The sequence below is a fragment of the Rhopilema esculentum genome, chromosome 7 (genome assembly GCF_057945365.1).
Source record: "Rhopilema esculentum isolate cy_ngs chromosome 7, ASM5794536v1, whole genome shotgun sequence".
Taxonomy (NCBI): Eukaryota; Metazoa; Cnidaria; class Scyphozoa; order Rhizostomeae; family Rhizostomatidae; genus Rhopilema; species Rhopilema esculentum.
Window position 1 is genome coordinate 11309448 of NC_142821.1, and position 17420 is coordinate 11326867.

Below are 17420 nucleotides of genomic sequence, written 5' to 3' on the forward strand. Positions count from 1 at the left end.
CCAGAACATTAAGAAACTAGAGCACTAAACATCGACCTTTGTTTCTTATAAAAGAATTAGTGTATTAAAAGTATTCATATAACCTTCTAACTGCTCTTTTCCAGCTATAACAAAGGCACAAGATGCAATGTTTAGTCAAATGGTTTGCTCTGCATGTGGAGGTATCCCAGAAGATGCCGTAGAGACAAGCTGCTGCCACAACGTCTTCTGTGCTGCCTGCTTACAAGCACTGGCCGACCAAGCTTGCTCTTTTTGCAACTGTAACTTTTTAATATGCATTTCCCACGTGACAAGAAGAATAGTTGGTACTTTGCCAACACAGTGTAGTCATTCAGGGTGTACTGAGACCATGCCAAAAAGTAGCATGAAAGAGCATATTGCCATTTGTCAATATAGGCCTAGTCGATGTTTGTTTAAAGAATGTAATGAGGTTTGTTTGCAAAAAGACTTGTCTCAACATCTTTTCAAAGTCCACGAGGACGAGGTCATACGCTGCGTTGTGAAATGCAACGAAAGTGAAGAGCTGGACAGAACGGCAACAGAGAAGAACGAAAATGGCGATGCATGTCACCGGGGGAAAACTGGGAAATTCTACTGCGGAAAACCACTAGACGATCCAGAGTATGTAGTCTATCTTATCATCATTTTTGACTTCTCGATAACACACCTATTCAACGATCCAAGCCGGGAGCGGGTTACTCCCATTACGGCCTAACAGAGGGCTCCAGTCACAGTCAATGAGGGCCAAAGCTAAAATGTTAAAAAATTTCCCTCAAATGGTAGTGTTTTTTAAATATCCCTCAAATGGTAGCATAAGGACAGGGATTATGTCATTGGTAGCATCCATTTCTTTGTACGCGCCTGTTTCTTTTTTGACAAATTTCTTCGCCACTGACTGTTGTTGATTCGGGAAAGTTAAAACCTTGTTCATTGTCTAAAATAAATTGCAAGCTAAACTAAGCCGTTGTGTTATAATCAAAACTGGGCCATTTGGTAGCCTTTTGGTAAGACCCTCATATCGACTGGACCCCCTGCAATGGGAGTACCCCCCCCCCTGGGGATCTAAGACCACTTTTCAATCTGGAGTCTATATTTGGGGAGTTAAATATTTTATCGCCTGGCTGTCTGCAATGAGGAAGAATACTTTCTTACGCTGTTGACTTCTTGGAAAGGATTTTAGTGTCAAAATTTTGATCTAAGCTCCGGTCCTGGTGGAACAGAGGCCGTTGGTGGTCGGATTGACGTATTCCTTCAAAAGTATCGTTTCTCTAGGAAGGTGAGCCGCAGTATTCGTTTATTTCTCAGTGAAAGTGAAGATTTTATTCAAAAGTGGCCTATATAAATAGATGGAATATGTTTTTCTGGTAGAAGAAATCCGTTACCGTATTTCTCGGCGTGTGTGTTGAATTTCTAGGTTCATATAATATATGCGGCAAAATCACCGTTTGAGTCCACATTCCAGTCCAATATAGTCCATTTTGAATGCCACTAGTCAAAGGCAGCTTTCAAATGAGGACGGCTTTACCCTTCTAACTAAAGCAGTGGTTGCCTTTTTTAAAGAGTAATGCCAGAGAAAGTTATTGCAGGACAATTTTTTGATCTCTCGTTTTTTAAAACAGATATCCCTAACATTTATAGCAATATCTATTTATTTCCACCTAGATGTTCATGCAGTGGTGCCCAGTGTGGGCCAGAAACAGGTTGTAATTGCAATGCATGCATGAAATTGGATGTCGTCACGCAGTCCCTTGCGCGAGGGACATATGTAAACAGAGTGGGACATCCTTCAAAACAAAGTACTAAGAACGAAAATTTTTATTGTGGCAGAATGGTACTTAAAGGTACGTCACGAAAGGATGTATGCTGTGGGCCTAAAAGAGGCAAGAGCTGCAGTGCATGTAGGGAGTTGCAAGGGCTAGTCAAAGCAAGATATGCAGATGTATGGCAGTAAACGAAGTATCTAGAAGATATGTAATATGAGACGGTGTCTATTACGTTGCAGTTAATTTTCCTTTTCTGTGTGTCCATCTTCGGCACATATAACGGAAATAGAGGGACCTTTTTACATTTTAAGTAAATAGCTTCCCCAAGTTCCAATTATTTTTTGTCTTTGAAAGTGAATTCAATACGTTTTACTGTTCATTTCTATCACCACTTTGTCTAGAAGGCGCTGTAAAGTTCTTCTGATTGGGCTATAAACACAGTATCGGCTGCATAACGCAAGTTATTAAAGTATGTCCATCCACGATGAATCCTTCCATGCCCTCTAGCTCCCTCAGAGAAACATATCCCGTAGTGTTAGCGATTGTATTTTAAAGAAACCTTTGTATTATAGTAAATTGTTATACAGCTAGTTTCATCTGTCGTGCGTCGTGTTTGTGGTTCGTTATCGTTAACAATCGTTAATAAAAATGTTTTTGGATGTTTACGTCAGTCCAGTTTTTTTGTCATCGCGTCATCGCGGTTTTTGCTGTTATTAGTCCATTTGCCGTAATTTGTGTCATTAAGGCTTGTGTGCGTCATGTGGTTAAAAGCATATGTTTTTCATTGTAAGTCCAGTCGAGCAAAGTTGCCGTTTTAGTTGCTGGAAATTGTGTCTTTGTTAAGTTGCTGTTACAGAAAATTGTCCTTGCATAGGTTTTGCTAGTTGTATAAAGTCGAGAGAAATAACTCTTGTTATCAATTAAGTCATTTTTACGTTGATGTATCATTTATACTGATCGACAAAGAAAACTATAAAATCAGATATTGTTTGCATTTTCATTTGGTAGAAACTTATTAGTTCTTTAAAATCAATAATAGCAGTCTACGCCTAGTAATTATTACTCAAGCTGAAAGCCTTAAGCAGTCTATGTTGTGCTGAGCTAATCATAGACAAGATGGGCCCAAGTGGAACATTTGGCTTGTGTATTTAAACTGCTGAGCTCATTTCAAGGATCAGGGGGGGGGGGGGGAGTGTGGGAAAGAGGATATTGAGAGGGGCCATCTATAATTTTGCTGCCTTAAAGGGGGGCTAGGTAAAATAATGTTAAACAAGAGGGGGAGCATCAAAGCTGTCAGTCAAAATTGAAAACGGTTAAACTAAAGGATCATACCTTCTAGTTATTGTCATGATTGAAGCTTGTGGTATTGCACACTTGTGGTACTTTAGTTATAAATCCACGTCATTTTCACTCGATTCAGAGCTTGAATCTGGCTGCTGAGCTTTTTCTACCCCAAAAGCAGCAAGGATTGTCAGCTGCTTTCCCACTTTCTTATCTTTTAAGAGCTTTTCTTTTTTGCCTCTGCAGCATACTATATTTCACATTTTATATTCTGCAAATAATTTTGCCTGATCAGACAGCACACCTTTTTTCTAGCAAAAACGTGAGGCCTGCTCTGTGCATTTTGCTGCTCAATGGACCATACTGTGCTATTGTAATAGTAAATGAAAAATCTCCCTGCTCAATTTTCATCTTGACTTCTTCACTTTTCTTTCCTGGAAGCATGGCACCAATTAATGACAAGAGCTTCTCAAGTCACGTTCAACTTTTTTTTTGCTCTTTCTCTAATTTTCCTTTGCAAGGAGTTTCGCTCTGGCATTGCTAAATTTGCTGCTGAGCACATTAGCTCCAGCAGTTTTTCGAGCATAGCTAGGTTCAAGAGAAAATCACCCCTAACTTTTATAAACCTCCTTCGCAAAATTCAGACCTTTTTATTAAATTATCAAAGATAGATAATTCATTTTCTTTCCATGACTGTTCCATGAATATTCGTGTTGCTTCCAATGTTTTGATTTCTGCCATGAAGATCTCAATTTTGCCAATACATTTTCAAGGAACTGCAGAGACTTTTCAGCTGGTATCTGGTTTTTCACTGAAAGCTGCCCATGGTCGCATTCCTTTCTTTTACGTTCTGCCAGTTTGCAACTTCTGGTTCTGAAAACTGAGCCTCGTATGCATCAACACTTTCTGTGCTATGACATACTGAATGAAGGCATTATGGTATTACAGTAAACTTTATATTTTTGACAGAAAATGTGCTGTCTTTCCATGTTGTGCGAAGGGGGCTATGAGAACATCTTATTGGATTTAGGGGGTGAAGCATTGTAGCTGAATAAATTTGAGGGGGGCCAAGAAAGTAACTGCACTCCTTCAAAAGTATCCTCCGCCCCAGCCCCCACCATTAAAAATGACCGGTCCCTTAGTTATGTTTACGATCAATTTGTAAGTTATTTAATTCACTCATAAGCCAACAGTACCCTTTTTGCATGCACATCAAACGGAGTGTACTTGGAAGCGTTAAACATATTGGTGCCAATTGTGTGATCTTAAAGAAGCTTCTTTTAAAAAAATTAAAGGAGAAAATTTAAAAAATTGCATTTTGTCTCAACATTTTTGTCCGGGATTGTAGTTTACATTTCAGCAACGATAATTCACCTGATAGGAACCCCTCTATCCAGCCAGTAAGTGTATCTATAATGTGGTGTTTACAAAAGCATTTGAGAAGTGGAAAAGCAAAGGGTAGATCGACCACACAAATATTCCAAAATGACTCCCTCTAGTTGCTCTAACATTGTCCTTTAAAGATTTGCAGTTTCTTATTTTATGTTCTGTGGTAGGAAAATTCGCGTCTCTTGTGGGATTAAGCCATTCTCCAGTCAAAAGAGGAAGAAATTTAGAGAAAAGAGTTTGAATAGAATGGTTGAGAATGAGACTCCCGTTTATATGGTTCAAGCATGATATATAACTGTTTCGATTGAATGCTGTGATCTGTGAAGATTGATGAGAACTAAAATGTGTCCAAAAGCCTACATTTTAACGCGCATGCGCATAAAATGCACTTTCTTATTGGCTCAGACAATTAGTTAGAATAATAGCCCCAACAAAAGAAACCTGGACACATATCCTCAGTTATTCTGTTCTAAAAATCAAGATGATATGGCAATCTAAAAATTATCGGTTGAAACCCACTTTTAGAAACAAATAAAATTTGACGTTAAATACTCCATTGACCTGATACACTGGAAAAATTTTCATACTCACTGTTGCTTAAAACTTTCTTAAATATTGCGTCATTAATTATTTCAACATAAGCTTCCTACAATCAAATTTTCACGCAAGGACATTTCCTTACAGAAACCGTTGGGGAGGGTTTTGTTAGAGTTACGCGGAAGAGTATTGTATGCGAAAATGATACCTAACATATTCAACAATGAAACGGAATCGGTCATATTGCATTTTAAAAGGCACGTGGTAAATCTAATAGTTTAAGTACTTCATGTAAAGATGAAATGTCATTTCTAACAGGTTTTTTGTAGCTGCAAACAGTCAATATTTCTATTATTTTCCAATATTCGTCAAATTTCAAACATGAAATTGGTTTCTGTTTTAATTATGTACTTAGATATGGAAAGTCTGTTTCTCATTCTTTGTATCTAAATTATAATGCCAACCAGCCAATCATGTTGATGGAATTTCACAAAAATTTGTGAGTTCGGGAATTTTTCAACATTCACTTGTGTTTTAATATTTTTGCTTGGAGTAGTGAGGTTTCGTAAATTGTTCTGAATACCTCGTACTCTTTTCTTACGGCGAGTTAACAAATGAGTCTATTATAAAAATTTTACATTGGACATCCTGTGTCCTGACATGGGGTTTTTAGGTGAATGCATTTAATCACCCGAGTTTCTTGTTTTAGCGGCTTTTTCGTCTTTTTTATACCAAAATATCTGATTTTCCGAAATGTAGAAAACTTGGGGCTGCCCTGAACCCATTTTGTCTCCATCTCCAAGGCCGTCGGTTGCGTTTATATTTCCTTTATAATAGAGTGCGGAATATGGAGCAATTCAATAAGCAGCCACACCCCACTTTGAATTTCGTTTCAGACGCAGTGGTCAGTGACCTCCTGTCATTATTAGAAGAATTGCGTTTGCGCTAATCCGATATCAAATGAAAACGGGTGATAATGTGTCCGTTCTAGCCTTATTTCGCTGCGAGAACCATTGGCCTTAGACCTTAGTCAAACGTCGAGCCTGTCATGTGCCGAACCTAATAGCAATAAGTTCGACGGTGGCGCGACGTTGGCACGGCACTGAATCAAACGTCGAACCAAATCGGTCGAGCCAATTAATTTTTCCAAGAGTTACATGAAGTACTAAAAATTAGCGCGGTTTTCCAACTTGGTTTTCTTGCATGAAAATGGCGCCTCGAAACAACAATTTAACAAAATTATTCATAATCAAGAAGATTTTAGAACGAAATGAAAGACGGAGGAAACTGTTTGAGTGTTTTGCAAAAGCGCTGTCAAGACAAAGACTATTGATTCAAGCGTGCTTGCTTATAGTCACCCTGCTAACCTCACAGAATAAAAAATAATGCACCCGTTCATGTAGAAGGTTATCAAGAAACAGTGGTTGGTGGAGTCGGGTTTGGCACATTTATTCTGATGATAGGTTCAAAAGAACATTTCGCGAATCTCGCAAGACCTTTAACTTCATTTTGTCTCGAATTCGTCACAAACTAGAGCGTGAAGTAGTTTCTGACGACCCAATCTCACCTGAGTTGCGCTTGGGATTATGCTTGTATCGCTTAGGCCGTGGTGATTACTTTTACACTATCGCAGAATTGGCCGGGCTTGGCCAATCGACAGTCTCCACCATTGTTAAAGAAGTAAATGAAGCAATAGTTTCGTGCATGTGGGACGAATGCCTTACTGCATACATGCCAAAAATGAATGATGATTTTACAAGAAAAATCTTGGACATGGAGGAATTGTGGCAATTTCCCTTCAGCTGGGCAGCAGTGGATGGATGTCATATCCCCATCAAATGTCCACCTGGGGGCTTGAAGCGTGCAAGGAATACCACAACTACAAGAATTTCTATTTAATCATCCTAAAGTCAATGGTGGACGCAAAATATAGATTCATACGGGGAAGTTGTGGTTTTCCTGGAAATTCCCATGATTCAATCATTTTACAGTCAACAAACGTCTGGGATAAAATACAAGGAGGCAATTTTTTGCCCAACTTCAGTCAAATTGAGCAAAATGTATCTATCTCTCCAATTTTGCTGGCTGGGTGATTCTGCTTTTCCCTTTGAGACATGACTAATGAAGCCATTCACCAATAATGCAGTCCTAAGTCAAAAACAACGCTACTTTAACTATCGCCTAAGCAGAGCCAGAATGATTGTGGAGGGGGCATATGGCCAATTAAAGGGACGCTGGCGGTATCTCACGAGAAAATCAGAAAGTAACCGACTTGAAGCAAAAGTTGAAACACTAGCCTGCATGGTGCTTCACAATGCATGTTTAGAAAATGGTGACACTATCCCTAAAAAGTTAGATTTGACGATTGATCCCAGCTCAAACCAGAAAAGAGACCGCACAACAATTGAGAAAATATTGCTGATGACGTAAAGTTCAAGAACGGTGAATGTAGCAAAAACTCGAGCAACTAAAGTGCGTAATATGATAATGGAAAAGGTGTGGGAAGAAAAACAGAACATGTAAAACAATGGAGTATCATGTCTTTAGTGAATCTATAACAATTAGCTTAAAAAACGTTTGGTGAAAGGCACACTGTCGAGGCACTGATTGGGTGAATGACAATAAAATAGAATTAAGCAAGCTTTAGTAATTATGCTGTATACTGAAATTTATGACAGTTGATAGCTGAAAACGATCCGATTCCCTTTTTTCTCGAAACAATGTATGATCCAAGAGCATAAAGGCCTCGTAATCATTTAGAGGACAGGTTCTTTGTTAGTGATTTGAACATTACAACTAGCCAATCACAGCCACGATAGTGTGCCTTTAATTTAAAGGTAACTTCCTCTGACCCTATTACCCTGCAAATAAGTGTGCACAATTTCAGTAGATTTTATAATCTTTGACTGCTTTGAATTACAAAATGGATGGCCTACATGTACGTACAGGTGCTTATAAAGTTAAGCAACACAAAGGAAGAATTCTTAGGAACACGTCCCACATTCTGCATCCTTCCAAAATTTCACATTTTGGGAGAAATCTTGAGTAAAATGACGCACTTACTGTATATGCAGCATGGTTACAGGGTTGCAGAAAATAGATTCAACACAACTGTTTAAAAAGCATGTTTAGTTCACTGTTTATTTAATTTGAGGAGATAATTTCACAGATTTTGATAGAGTGAAAGCTCATTCTCCTCAAGATTCAGATTAAATGTCATGTTCTGCTGGTTTTGGTGATCTAGTGGTGTAGATTGGTAACCTGCTTGACTCTGAGGATAACCTACTGGATTCTGAAAACCTGCGTGACCTTGATAGGCAGTGGGAACTTGATATGATGTGCTTTGTGGTTGAGCTTGACTTCCCATTAGCATTTGCAATAATTTCATCTCGTGCTCTCTTGCTTTTTCCCCTTCTTCTTTGGCAAACTTCAAGAATTCCTTCAATGGATCATTTTCTACTAAAGTTCTCAGCATATTAACAACCTCGTCAGTTGACCCTTTTCCCTTTTTTATTGATGTCTTTTTTATTTGAACAAACAATGGTGGACTTGAATCTGATCCTGGAGAATCATCTGGTACGCTTGACAGTGCAGATTCATCTACTGCCCGATTCATGGAAGGCTTTGTGGCCAATTCAGGCTGGCAAGAATCCCTGGTTTTAACCAATGCATAAAGCCTGTCAAACCAGGCCCCATACCCTTTCTGATCTTGAAATCTTTTTATGCCTGTAGCACTTTTCATTGCTAATGCAGATTTCTTGCATTCAGACACAAGTTTCTTGAACTTATTGCGCAATTGGACTGGGGTGAATTAAATTTCTTCATCTCTTTTGGCTGCCCTATCCTTCAACTCCTTCAAAATTCTAGCATACAGCTCAGAATTTTTTTGGTTCTTTGTATTTTGAAATATCAGCCTTTTCCGAAAGTATTCACTTGACACAACAATATCAACCACATCATTCAAGGTGCTTTCGTGCCATGTAGCTTTCCTGCCAGGTTTTTTAATTCTTTTCTTGGCCAAGTTACCAAGGACCTCCTCCATCTCTTCTTGATCATCACCATGGACTTTCAGGTCAGATTCCAGTTCTATGTCATTTCTCTCTGCAAAATTTGTCCTGAATAGAAAATGGAATACTTTGTAAGAAAAAGCTTGGATCAGCACAAAATGCCAGAATTTATTTTCCTCTAAATAAAATACTTTAGCTAAGTGAGGCAGGTTTTTTGAAATGCTATATTATGGTATCAGTAGTAGGTAAATCTAGTAGTATCAATTTATTTTCTAACTCGTGAATAAAATACCAACAAAATGAAGGGCAAAAAGTTCCCTCAGAAATCATGCCCTAGACATCAGAAAATCAGTCATGAGGCTACGTTCCCACATCATCGAGAGCGAGTTGGGCCGTTGGTGCATCGGCGCAAATCGCTAAACCTACCACTGATTTAAACAGGAAGCGGTTACTTTGGAATTTTCCATAATAACCCCCAAATTTAATTGATAAAGGGGAGGGAATGGACAAGAAAAGACTCTTTTCCCCACCATAAACGAAAAGAGTTTCCCCCAATCCCGATCCTAATCATACAGTGGGAAACGTAGCCACAAAAATCAGAAAGAAATAGAATTAGGAACTCACCATACATACCAGCGATTGAATATGGTCCCGAAAACGAAACGAGCCACGTTTTATCCAGTCGCTCAAAAGAGCGAGATAACGATTATAAACTCTCTACCTTAGAGAGTTCGCATTTTTGTAATTAACCCTCTACCCGAGGGGATTCATTTTGCAACCCTCTACCTGAGAGGGACCACGCATAGCAACCCTCTACCTGAGAGGGACAATTTTGCAACCCTCTACCTGAGAGGGACCACGTATAGCAACCCTCTACCTGAGAGGGACAATTTTGCAACCCTCTACCTGAGAGGGACCATAAATAGCAACCCTCTACCTGATAGGGACAATTTTGCAACCCTCTACCTGAGAGGGACCACGTATAGCACCCCTCTACCTGAGAAGGACAATTTTGCAACGCTCTACCTGAGAGGGACCACGCATAGCAACTCTCTACCTGAGAGGGACAATTTTGCAACCCTCTACCTGAGAGGGACCACGCATGGCAACCCTCTACCTGAGAGGGACAATTTCGCAACCCTCTACCTGAGAGGGACCACGCATACCAACCCTCTACCTGAGAGGGACAATTTTGCATCCCTCTACCTGAGAGGGACCATAAATAGCAACCCTCTACCAGAGAGGGACAATTTTGCAACCCTGTACCTGAGAAGGACCATAAATAGCAAGCCCCTACCTGAGAGGGACAATTTTGTAACACTTTACCTGAGAGGGACTACGCAAAGTGAGCCCCTACCTGAGAGGGACAATTTTCTTTGCATTTAAACTTAACCCTCTAGCCAAGAGGAATCATTATCACGGAAACAAACAGAAGACATGCATACAAATACACAATAAACAAAACAACGTGCAAAACATGCAAGCATTTTGTATCACATTCCAATCAGTTATTTAAGGATATTTAAACGATTAAAAGAAATAAAAAAGAAAAACCTTTCTAAAAAAATCACCTATCCTTTTAGGCAGCTTTATAATCAAAGAGGCATTGCATTTAATATGAATAGAAAAACTGAGATGCAATGATAAAGTTACAAGATAATTTCTTAAACAGACAAACAAAATCAAAATGCTCCGTAGAATCAAATGTGATAACCCGAACTTTCTAAGAATAAATCTCATACTGAGCTTTAATTAAATAGAAAAAGCAAGAAGCATTAAAGCTTGAACTGTCCAGAGTCTTTCAAGCTGAAGCCAAGCATTGAAAAGGCAACTTTACATAAACATTGTAGGCCAACGTCCTAAAGCTTTCAACAATTACTCTGGAAAACCCCAAAGCAGCTGCAGTTGTAGCTGCACCTACACGAAAGCTGTGTAGCGTAGAATTGCCATCAAAACCAACGACTTGTAACAAAAACTTTAGTTTGTTAAAGAATTTGCTTTTAGTTACAGGATTTGCTTACAGGAGAGAAATTTTTGTCAAAAAACAAAGGACCCTGCTTATTACCCAGGGACCAGAGATTAACGCCTGCACAGGACAAATTAAAGAATCGGAACGAGCTAGAACCAACGTACAGCCTTTACCAAACTGATCAGCTTTTGAAAATGAAGAAAAAGAAAAAACATGATGAGGAAAAGGTTGCTCATAAACAGGTAAATCGGACCATATTAATAAGGTATCAAAGAAGAAGATTTCGAGAGCGCCTTAACATCAATCTTTCATATAGGATCACTACCGTAAGTTAAACATCGGTGTAGGACAGGAAGAAGGAGGTTAGCCCCCCATTTGCTATTGCTTTTAGAAAAACATTTTGAGCCCTAGGGCTCCTTGTGAGATTTATATAGCAATACTTCGCCGGGTCTGAAAACAAAAGTAACGTCATCTGATCAACTCATCGAATCATAGAGAGCATATTCTTTAATGTACCGAAGTGTTGAATTTTCTATCCTACATTGCTACATTTGTTACATGTCTTAGCAATGTTCCTAAAAAGATAACAAAGGAGCTAAGCAACATTCGTGATAAAAATCTGATCTTACGGCAGCTATAACAAAAATGAATTTCCAGTAGAAGATGGTTGACACCCATCATTTAAGGAACCGACGCAACAATGAAAGGTAGATTCTGTACCATGCAAAGAAACACCAGCAAAACATTAAAATGTTTTAATCTGAGGAGCACTGGTAACAACAACTCCAAAAGGAAAATTCTTTAAGTGCAACAATCTCATTGCAGACCCGAGAAACTTATGAAAACGTGACACTACTAGGTGGTTTTATTTCCTTGACCACAATACGGAACAACTTTACTATGCTCCGGCCACACATCCGCGAAACGTTTAAGGTTACGGTAAACATTTTGAACACGAAAATTGGTTTTTCCTTACTAAAGGCCAAACGGCTCAACGAATCTGGATAAACTATATATCATTCGATGCACAAGATTATGGCGTATCTAGCCAGATAAAAATTATTGGCAAATAATGTTAAATGTTATTTTCCATGCGAATTTATTGGTCAAAAAGTGTACCATCTTCAAAAGCTATTATGTACCCTTCCGTTTGAGGTAACAAAATCTGACTTAGACCAGCAGGAAGTGCAGGTCCTAAGCTACCAAAGTGTGTCTCAGATTTTTTAAATTCCTCCTCTTCTTGAAACTATACCCTATCAAAAATTGGCAAATAATTTTTCCACCCTCCCGCAGCTGTTTTTGGGTATAAAAGACGGACCAGAGAAAATAAAAAAATTTTGAGACACACTTTGTTTGCCCAACGTCTGCCCTGGCCGTGTGCAAATTTTCGAGCCATTCGATTGGTTCCTTGGGTACATAATAGCTTTTTCGTACCTGCATGTAGAGGAATTTCGAGTCCGGAGAAAACGGGATTTTACTGATCGCACTTGCAAGATACACTCGTAAACCACAGTGTAATTCGGGTCAAGTCACTTGAAGATTTAAGATCAATAACCCTGTTTAAATAAACACGGCTGTACATGAGATACATGGATGTGCCATGCGATATTGTAAATGAGACATGCGACCACAACCGCAAAGCAACGATAATCGGCTTAACAGGTCAAGAGATTTTCAGGCCTCAACTAAAAGTTTTGATAAAGAAATTATGGAAACCTTCGTTTACATGGGATTTTTTCCACTTTCAAAATTTCTGTTTGTTTCAAATTTGGTATCATTGTGCGCCTTGAAATTTCGGCTACTTGAATGTGAAAAAATCGAAAAAATGATGTTTTCATCCAGAAAACGTTTACCGTAACCTTAAGGTTACGAAATGCTCAAGAACCATCAAGGGGCATCAAGGGGTAACGAAACTATTAAGAGCTAAAATAAACTGCGCCCAGTCAAGCAAACTAAGCAAAATAGACCAGTCTTTAGATAGAACAAGACAACAACTTTGAAAGGCAAGAACGTTGTTACTATAACAACAACTATACCTAACAAAAAGTGATAGGCCTAATTCCGAGAAACAAAAAAAAACCCAAAATGAACTGCAACAAAAGCCTTGTCACAGCAGTATTTTTGTCTCAAGAGCCTTCATTCCAAGAATAAATCCGCTGTTTCCATAGCATGGCTTAAATATAGTAATGAATAATGATGGAAGGCTAAAGAAAAGCGCCTAAAGTTAATAATTCATTTAATTACTTGCCGGAATAGCTTTCAATTACACCTGGTCGTTCATAATAAAGAATAGTTGAAAGATACACTACGTAACACAAGTCAGAATAAATGTTATCAAGCAGCAATGAAAACTAGCCCCTCGAGTAAATTCTGCTAAGAAGGCACAAGCTCGAGGCGACAAAGTGAATGTCGTGAACAGCATACAAATGCAACTATTCAAATACACACGATAATTGATTTTCACTGCGAGAGACCAAGCTACAAACACCAAAGCATTTCTAAAACAGCCTGGAAAACATACCTGGAAACCAGTAGAGGTACTAATACTTCGACAGTCACCTCTCTTCATCAGCAAGTCTGAGCCAAACACAGTGGCGAGAAAAGAACAGCGTGGAAACAGCATACAGCAAACAAAACCAAAACAAATTGTATTGTAGCCAGGGGCGGACTGGCTGGTCGGGCTATTCGGGCGATCGCCCGAGGGGCCGGTCGGGTTAAGGGCCGGTTGATAAAAGTGCAAAAAAATAAATTAGCTTAAAAAGTAAATGCGAGGCAAAAAAGTATACCCACGCGTTGATCTGTTTGCCTTGAATTTTCAGAGACTTTGTGGGAAAGAATAAATATACACGCGAGTACTCCAAAACCATCAAAATTATGAATTCATTATTGTCACCGCAGCCCAAACACACTTCTTCAGGAAACATATTATTGACAACTTGTCATATTTTCTCTTGACGGTATTTCCTTTTTGGCGACATATTAAACTGTAACACCCCTGTTTCAATGCGATACATAAGATTTTAACCTGCCCTGATGTCTTTTTACTTAGCTTTTGCTTGAAGCTGGTCGTGTTTTTGCCTAAGCACATTTGCTATTGCTAAAGGTAATAAATTTAAAAGTTCAAAAATTAGAGTTCACTAAGCGATTTGCTTTGTGATGTGAAGCAATGAAGAGGACATACGTAGAACAAGGGAAGAGCAAGAAGGCTTCAACCAAAGATGGTGCGCAGAGATTTCGTGAGGAAAAGCTGCGAGACTTAAAAAGGGATTCAGCTACGATACAAAGCTTTTTATATCAAGCAAAAGCCACAAACGTCACAAAAAACAACAGGGTCTTGCTCTTGCTCCTTTCAATAAACTCATACAAGTTATGGTAAGTTTATTAGGCATATACTATCATAAGTCAAATGGACCCCCGCCCAACAGGGGTGTGGTGCTACACGATAAAATTTCAACAGGGGTGCCCATGTTTTCTTTTTGGGGTCAGAAATTGACAAATCGATATCTTTGGGCTGCTGAAAATCATTGTGGTTTTCCGGAGGATTAGAAAATTATTTGTCACAATTGGAGTGTGATAGAAGCTTTTCCACTTTAGATAAATAAAGAACAGATTACGTAGAAATTTTTCGCAGCCAAACCTGGAGTCCTTCATGTTAATGTCTTAGAAAAACACCTGTTAGATGACATCCAGAACGATCACATTATCAACATAAAAGTTACTGTATTTAGAAAAAAGTCAAACCAATGAGTTAAAATTTTTGTTTATTTACTATTTTGTTTATTTACTATTTTAACATGTTCTGCTAACCATGTTCTGTTAACCAGCATTCATCCATGAACAAAATTACTGAATTTAAAAACTTGTTTTCCTTACAGACTAACATTTACTTGCATTTTCCGAAGAGCTTTTTATTTGCTATTTTTGTGGGCCGGTTTGATCAAAATTTGCCGGGCCCAAAAAAATTAGCCAGTCCGCCTCTGATTGTAGCATCACCAAGCAAATAAACAGCACACTCTATTCGTCGCATTTCACCAAGCAAAGTGAAACCAACACTATGCCAAAAAAACCTTAAATACCCCCAAGAATAACCTAGGGAATGAAAACCGCCATGAGCCATAAATGTTGCCCTAGCATTACTTAACAAATTCTCCGGAGGCCAAGACTACTTCGCAATACCAATAAACGAGTAACGCAAATGCAAGAGAACCACGAGAAAGCGTGGCACATGAGACCAAAAATATGAATAACAGTCAATAATCAACTCAGGAGTAACAGCCAATGCAAAAGCCCCTCGTGAAATTAACTCTGATTAAATTTCATTAAATCATCATTTATCATCAGAGGTCTTCATAATGTTTTCGATACAAACAAAACATGTACTGCAGCACTTGTCTCTGATCAAATAATCAAATAAATAACAATGGCAATGCATAATAACAACGTACCTCTTACTGTCACAACCCGAGATTACACTTGGACTTGCAGATCTTCCATTTATAGGTTTTTCCGCTAGCCAAGGGCGGCGTCTGTGCATTCCTTACAGTAACCAACACGCTTGGCAACAATCCACCCATCAGTTCTTTCGTCTTTCTCAGGTATTGCACATACTTAACATATCGAAGACAAGCAAATAATGCAGCCATTCTTCGTTTCTCTGAAACAAGCAGGATAAATAAGCGACGAAGTAGCTAGATGTCTAACTCTATTGTTATCGACTGAGGCAAAATCACTCATGCGGTAAAAGGGCAAAAAGACGATTCCGCATTAGGTCTCAGTATTGGAAAATCCGCAGCTGGCAAAAGAAACAAAATATTTTAGAAAATCTATTTAATTTAGCAAGATAACTTATAATTTGTCAGCTTACCGTATGCATTCAGGCACGTAAATAATAGGGGGCGTGGGGGGCGTAACGCCCCCCCAAAGTTTGGAAAATCCAGTTACAGTTGGAAAACTTGACGGTTGACTTGGATTTTTTTTCTTAAGTCCAAACTTATGAATTTCATATTTTAAGACGTTTTTTGATTTCAAATGTAAAAATTCTAAACATCAAAATTCACAGGCTGAAGCTGACCAATCCACTAATCGTTTTCTATTGTGAATCCCGTTTCCACTGGATCCAAATTGCACAATTGCCTCGTTTGCTTTCTTTTTGACGGGAGTTGAATCAATTTACGAACAGGCAAGGTGAATTTCCGGATAAGAAACTTGAAACTTTACAGTTTGGAATAATAATACCCGCATTGATCAGAAAATATTAGAGTGGGAGAAGAAATTACGAGTAGTTAATTCAATAAAAGATTAAGAATCTTTCAGTACTAAAAATTCTCAACGCTTCTTATAAAAAACGAGTTTATGCTAAACTCCCACTGTTATTTATGAGCGTCCTTGCCTCATTATCATAAATTCCTATGACAAAACTGCTGTGAAGCAAGAACACATTGCAAAATTGCAGTAGAAGTATATGATCAAAGAAGAGTGTTTCATCTTTCGAGTCAGGCATATGCACAAGTTTGCTCTCAAATCATCATTTCAATTGTAAAGAACGAAAAGGCATTTGGTCCTCTGAAAAGTGTTAATAGTTTTCTTCGATCAAGAACAAAAATAAAAGGCTCGAATTCTGGGTGCTTCTATATCGTGAAAAAATGTATTTTAGATACATAGATCTGCATCAATTGATCAATTGGTCAATTTAGATAAAATTGATCAATTGATCTGAAAGAATACTACTAATCACTAAGTATATCTAAGACTGGTTTTGCTTGAATGTTGCTTTACTTCTTACAGTAAGTTTAAATTTTTGTTTCATGGTAATCAAAATTTAGAGATTTAGGCTTTTTTGCTTTAGGCTAATTGTTGAGTAAGGTTTTGGTAATTGTAAAGAAAATAGAACTATGGTGTTCGGGCTATTTACAAAGATCAATTTGGTTGGTACAGTAGATTTACTGGTCGCATGAAAAATTTCTCACTTAAAGTTGGAATTTTCATCCTTCCACGCCCCTCCAAAATTAGCAACTTATTTTCGTCCCTGTATGCATTTAGAAGGTTTTAAGCCATAATATAAAAAGTTGTCATAATGATATTAGGGTACTTGCTTACATCCACTTTTTTACTTATAAAATACAAAATGAACCCAATTTTGAAATTATTTTTCGTTTTTGGCAAATAAACCCGAAAACAGTCTACCTGAAAAGGTAAACATTGCCTAGGCCAGAGTGGACCGTGCGAGCGCCGCAGCAATAAATATTTTGAAAATCTTGAAACCCTATTTAAAAACACAATTTATGGCTTAAAACTTTTTAAATTAATACGGCAAGCTAGCAAAGTATAACTAACCTTTCAAAATTATGCTAATTTTCGATAATATTGGTTTTTTTTCGTCCAGCTTGCAACTTCCTGTACTGAGCCCTTGTGCGGAATCGTCTTTTTGCCCTTTTACCGGTTGAGTGATTTTGCCTCACCAGCTCAAGCACATGT

General features: G+C 38.3%; 2 protein-coding genes across 2 annotated transcripts in view; one reads left to right on the forward strand and one right to left on the reverse strand.

Moving 5' to 3' along the window:
- Positions 1 to 2428, forward strand: part of LOC135682995 (uncharacterized) — a 14954-nt gene extending 12526 nt beyond the window's left edge. The window contains exons 4-5 of the mRNA XM_065198122.2: positions 105 to 621; positions 1663 to 2428. Of these exons, the coding sequence (XP_065054194.2) occupies positions 105 to 621; positions 1663 to 1951 (806 nt within the window). The 3' untranslated portion in view covers positions 1952 to 2428. The remainder of the gene's footprint in view (positions 1 to 104; positions 622 to 1662) is intronic.
- Positions 265 to 17420, reverse strand: LOC148959985 (uncharacterized). Its single transcript, XM_089109514.1, has 3 exons — positions 17280 to 17420; positions 15392 to 15600; positions 265 to 9085 (listed from the first exon to the last, which is right to left on the reverse strand). The coding sequence occupies exons 2-3, from the start codon at positions 15478 to 15480 to the stop codon at positions 8782 to 8784; spliced, it is 393 nt and encodes a 130-aa protein (XP_088965640.1). The 5' UTR covers positions 15481 to 15600; positions 17280 to 17420; the 3' UTR covers positions 265 to 8781.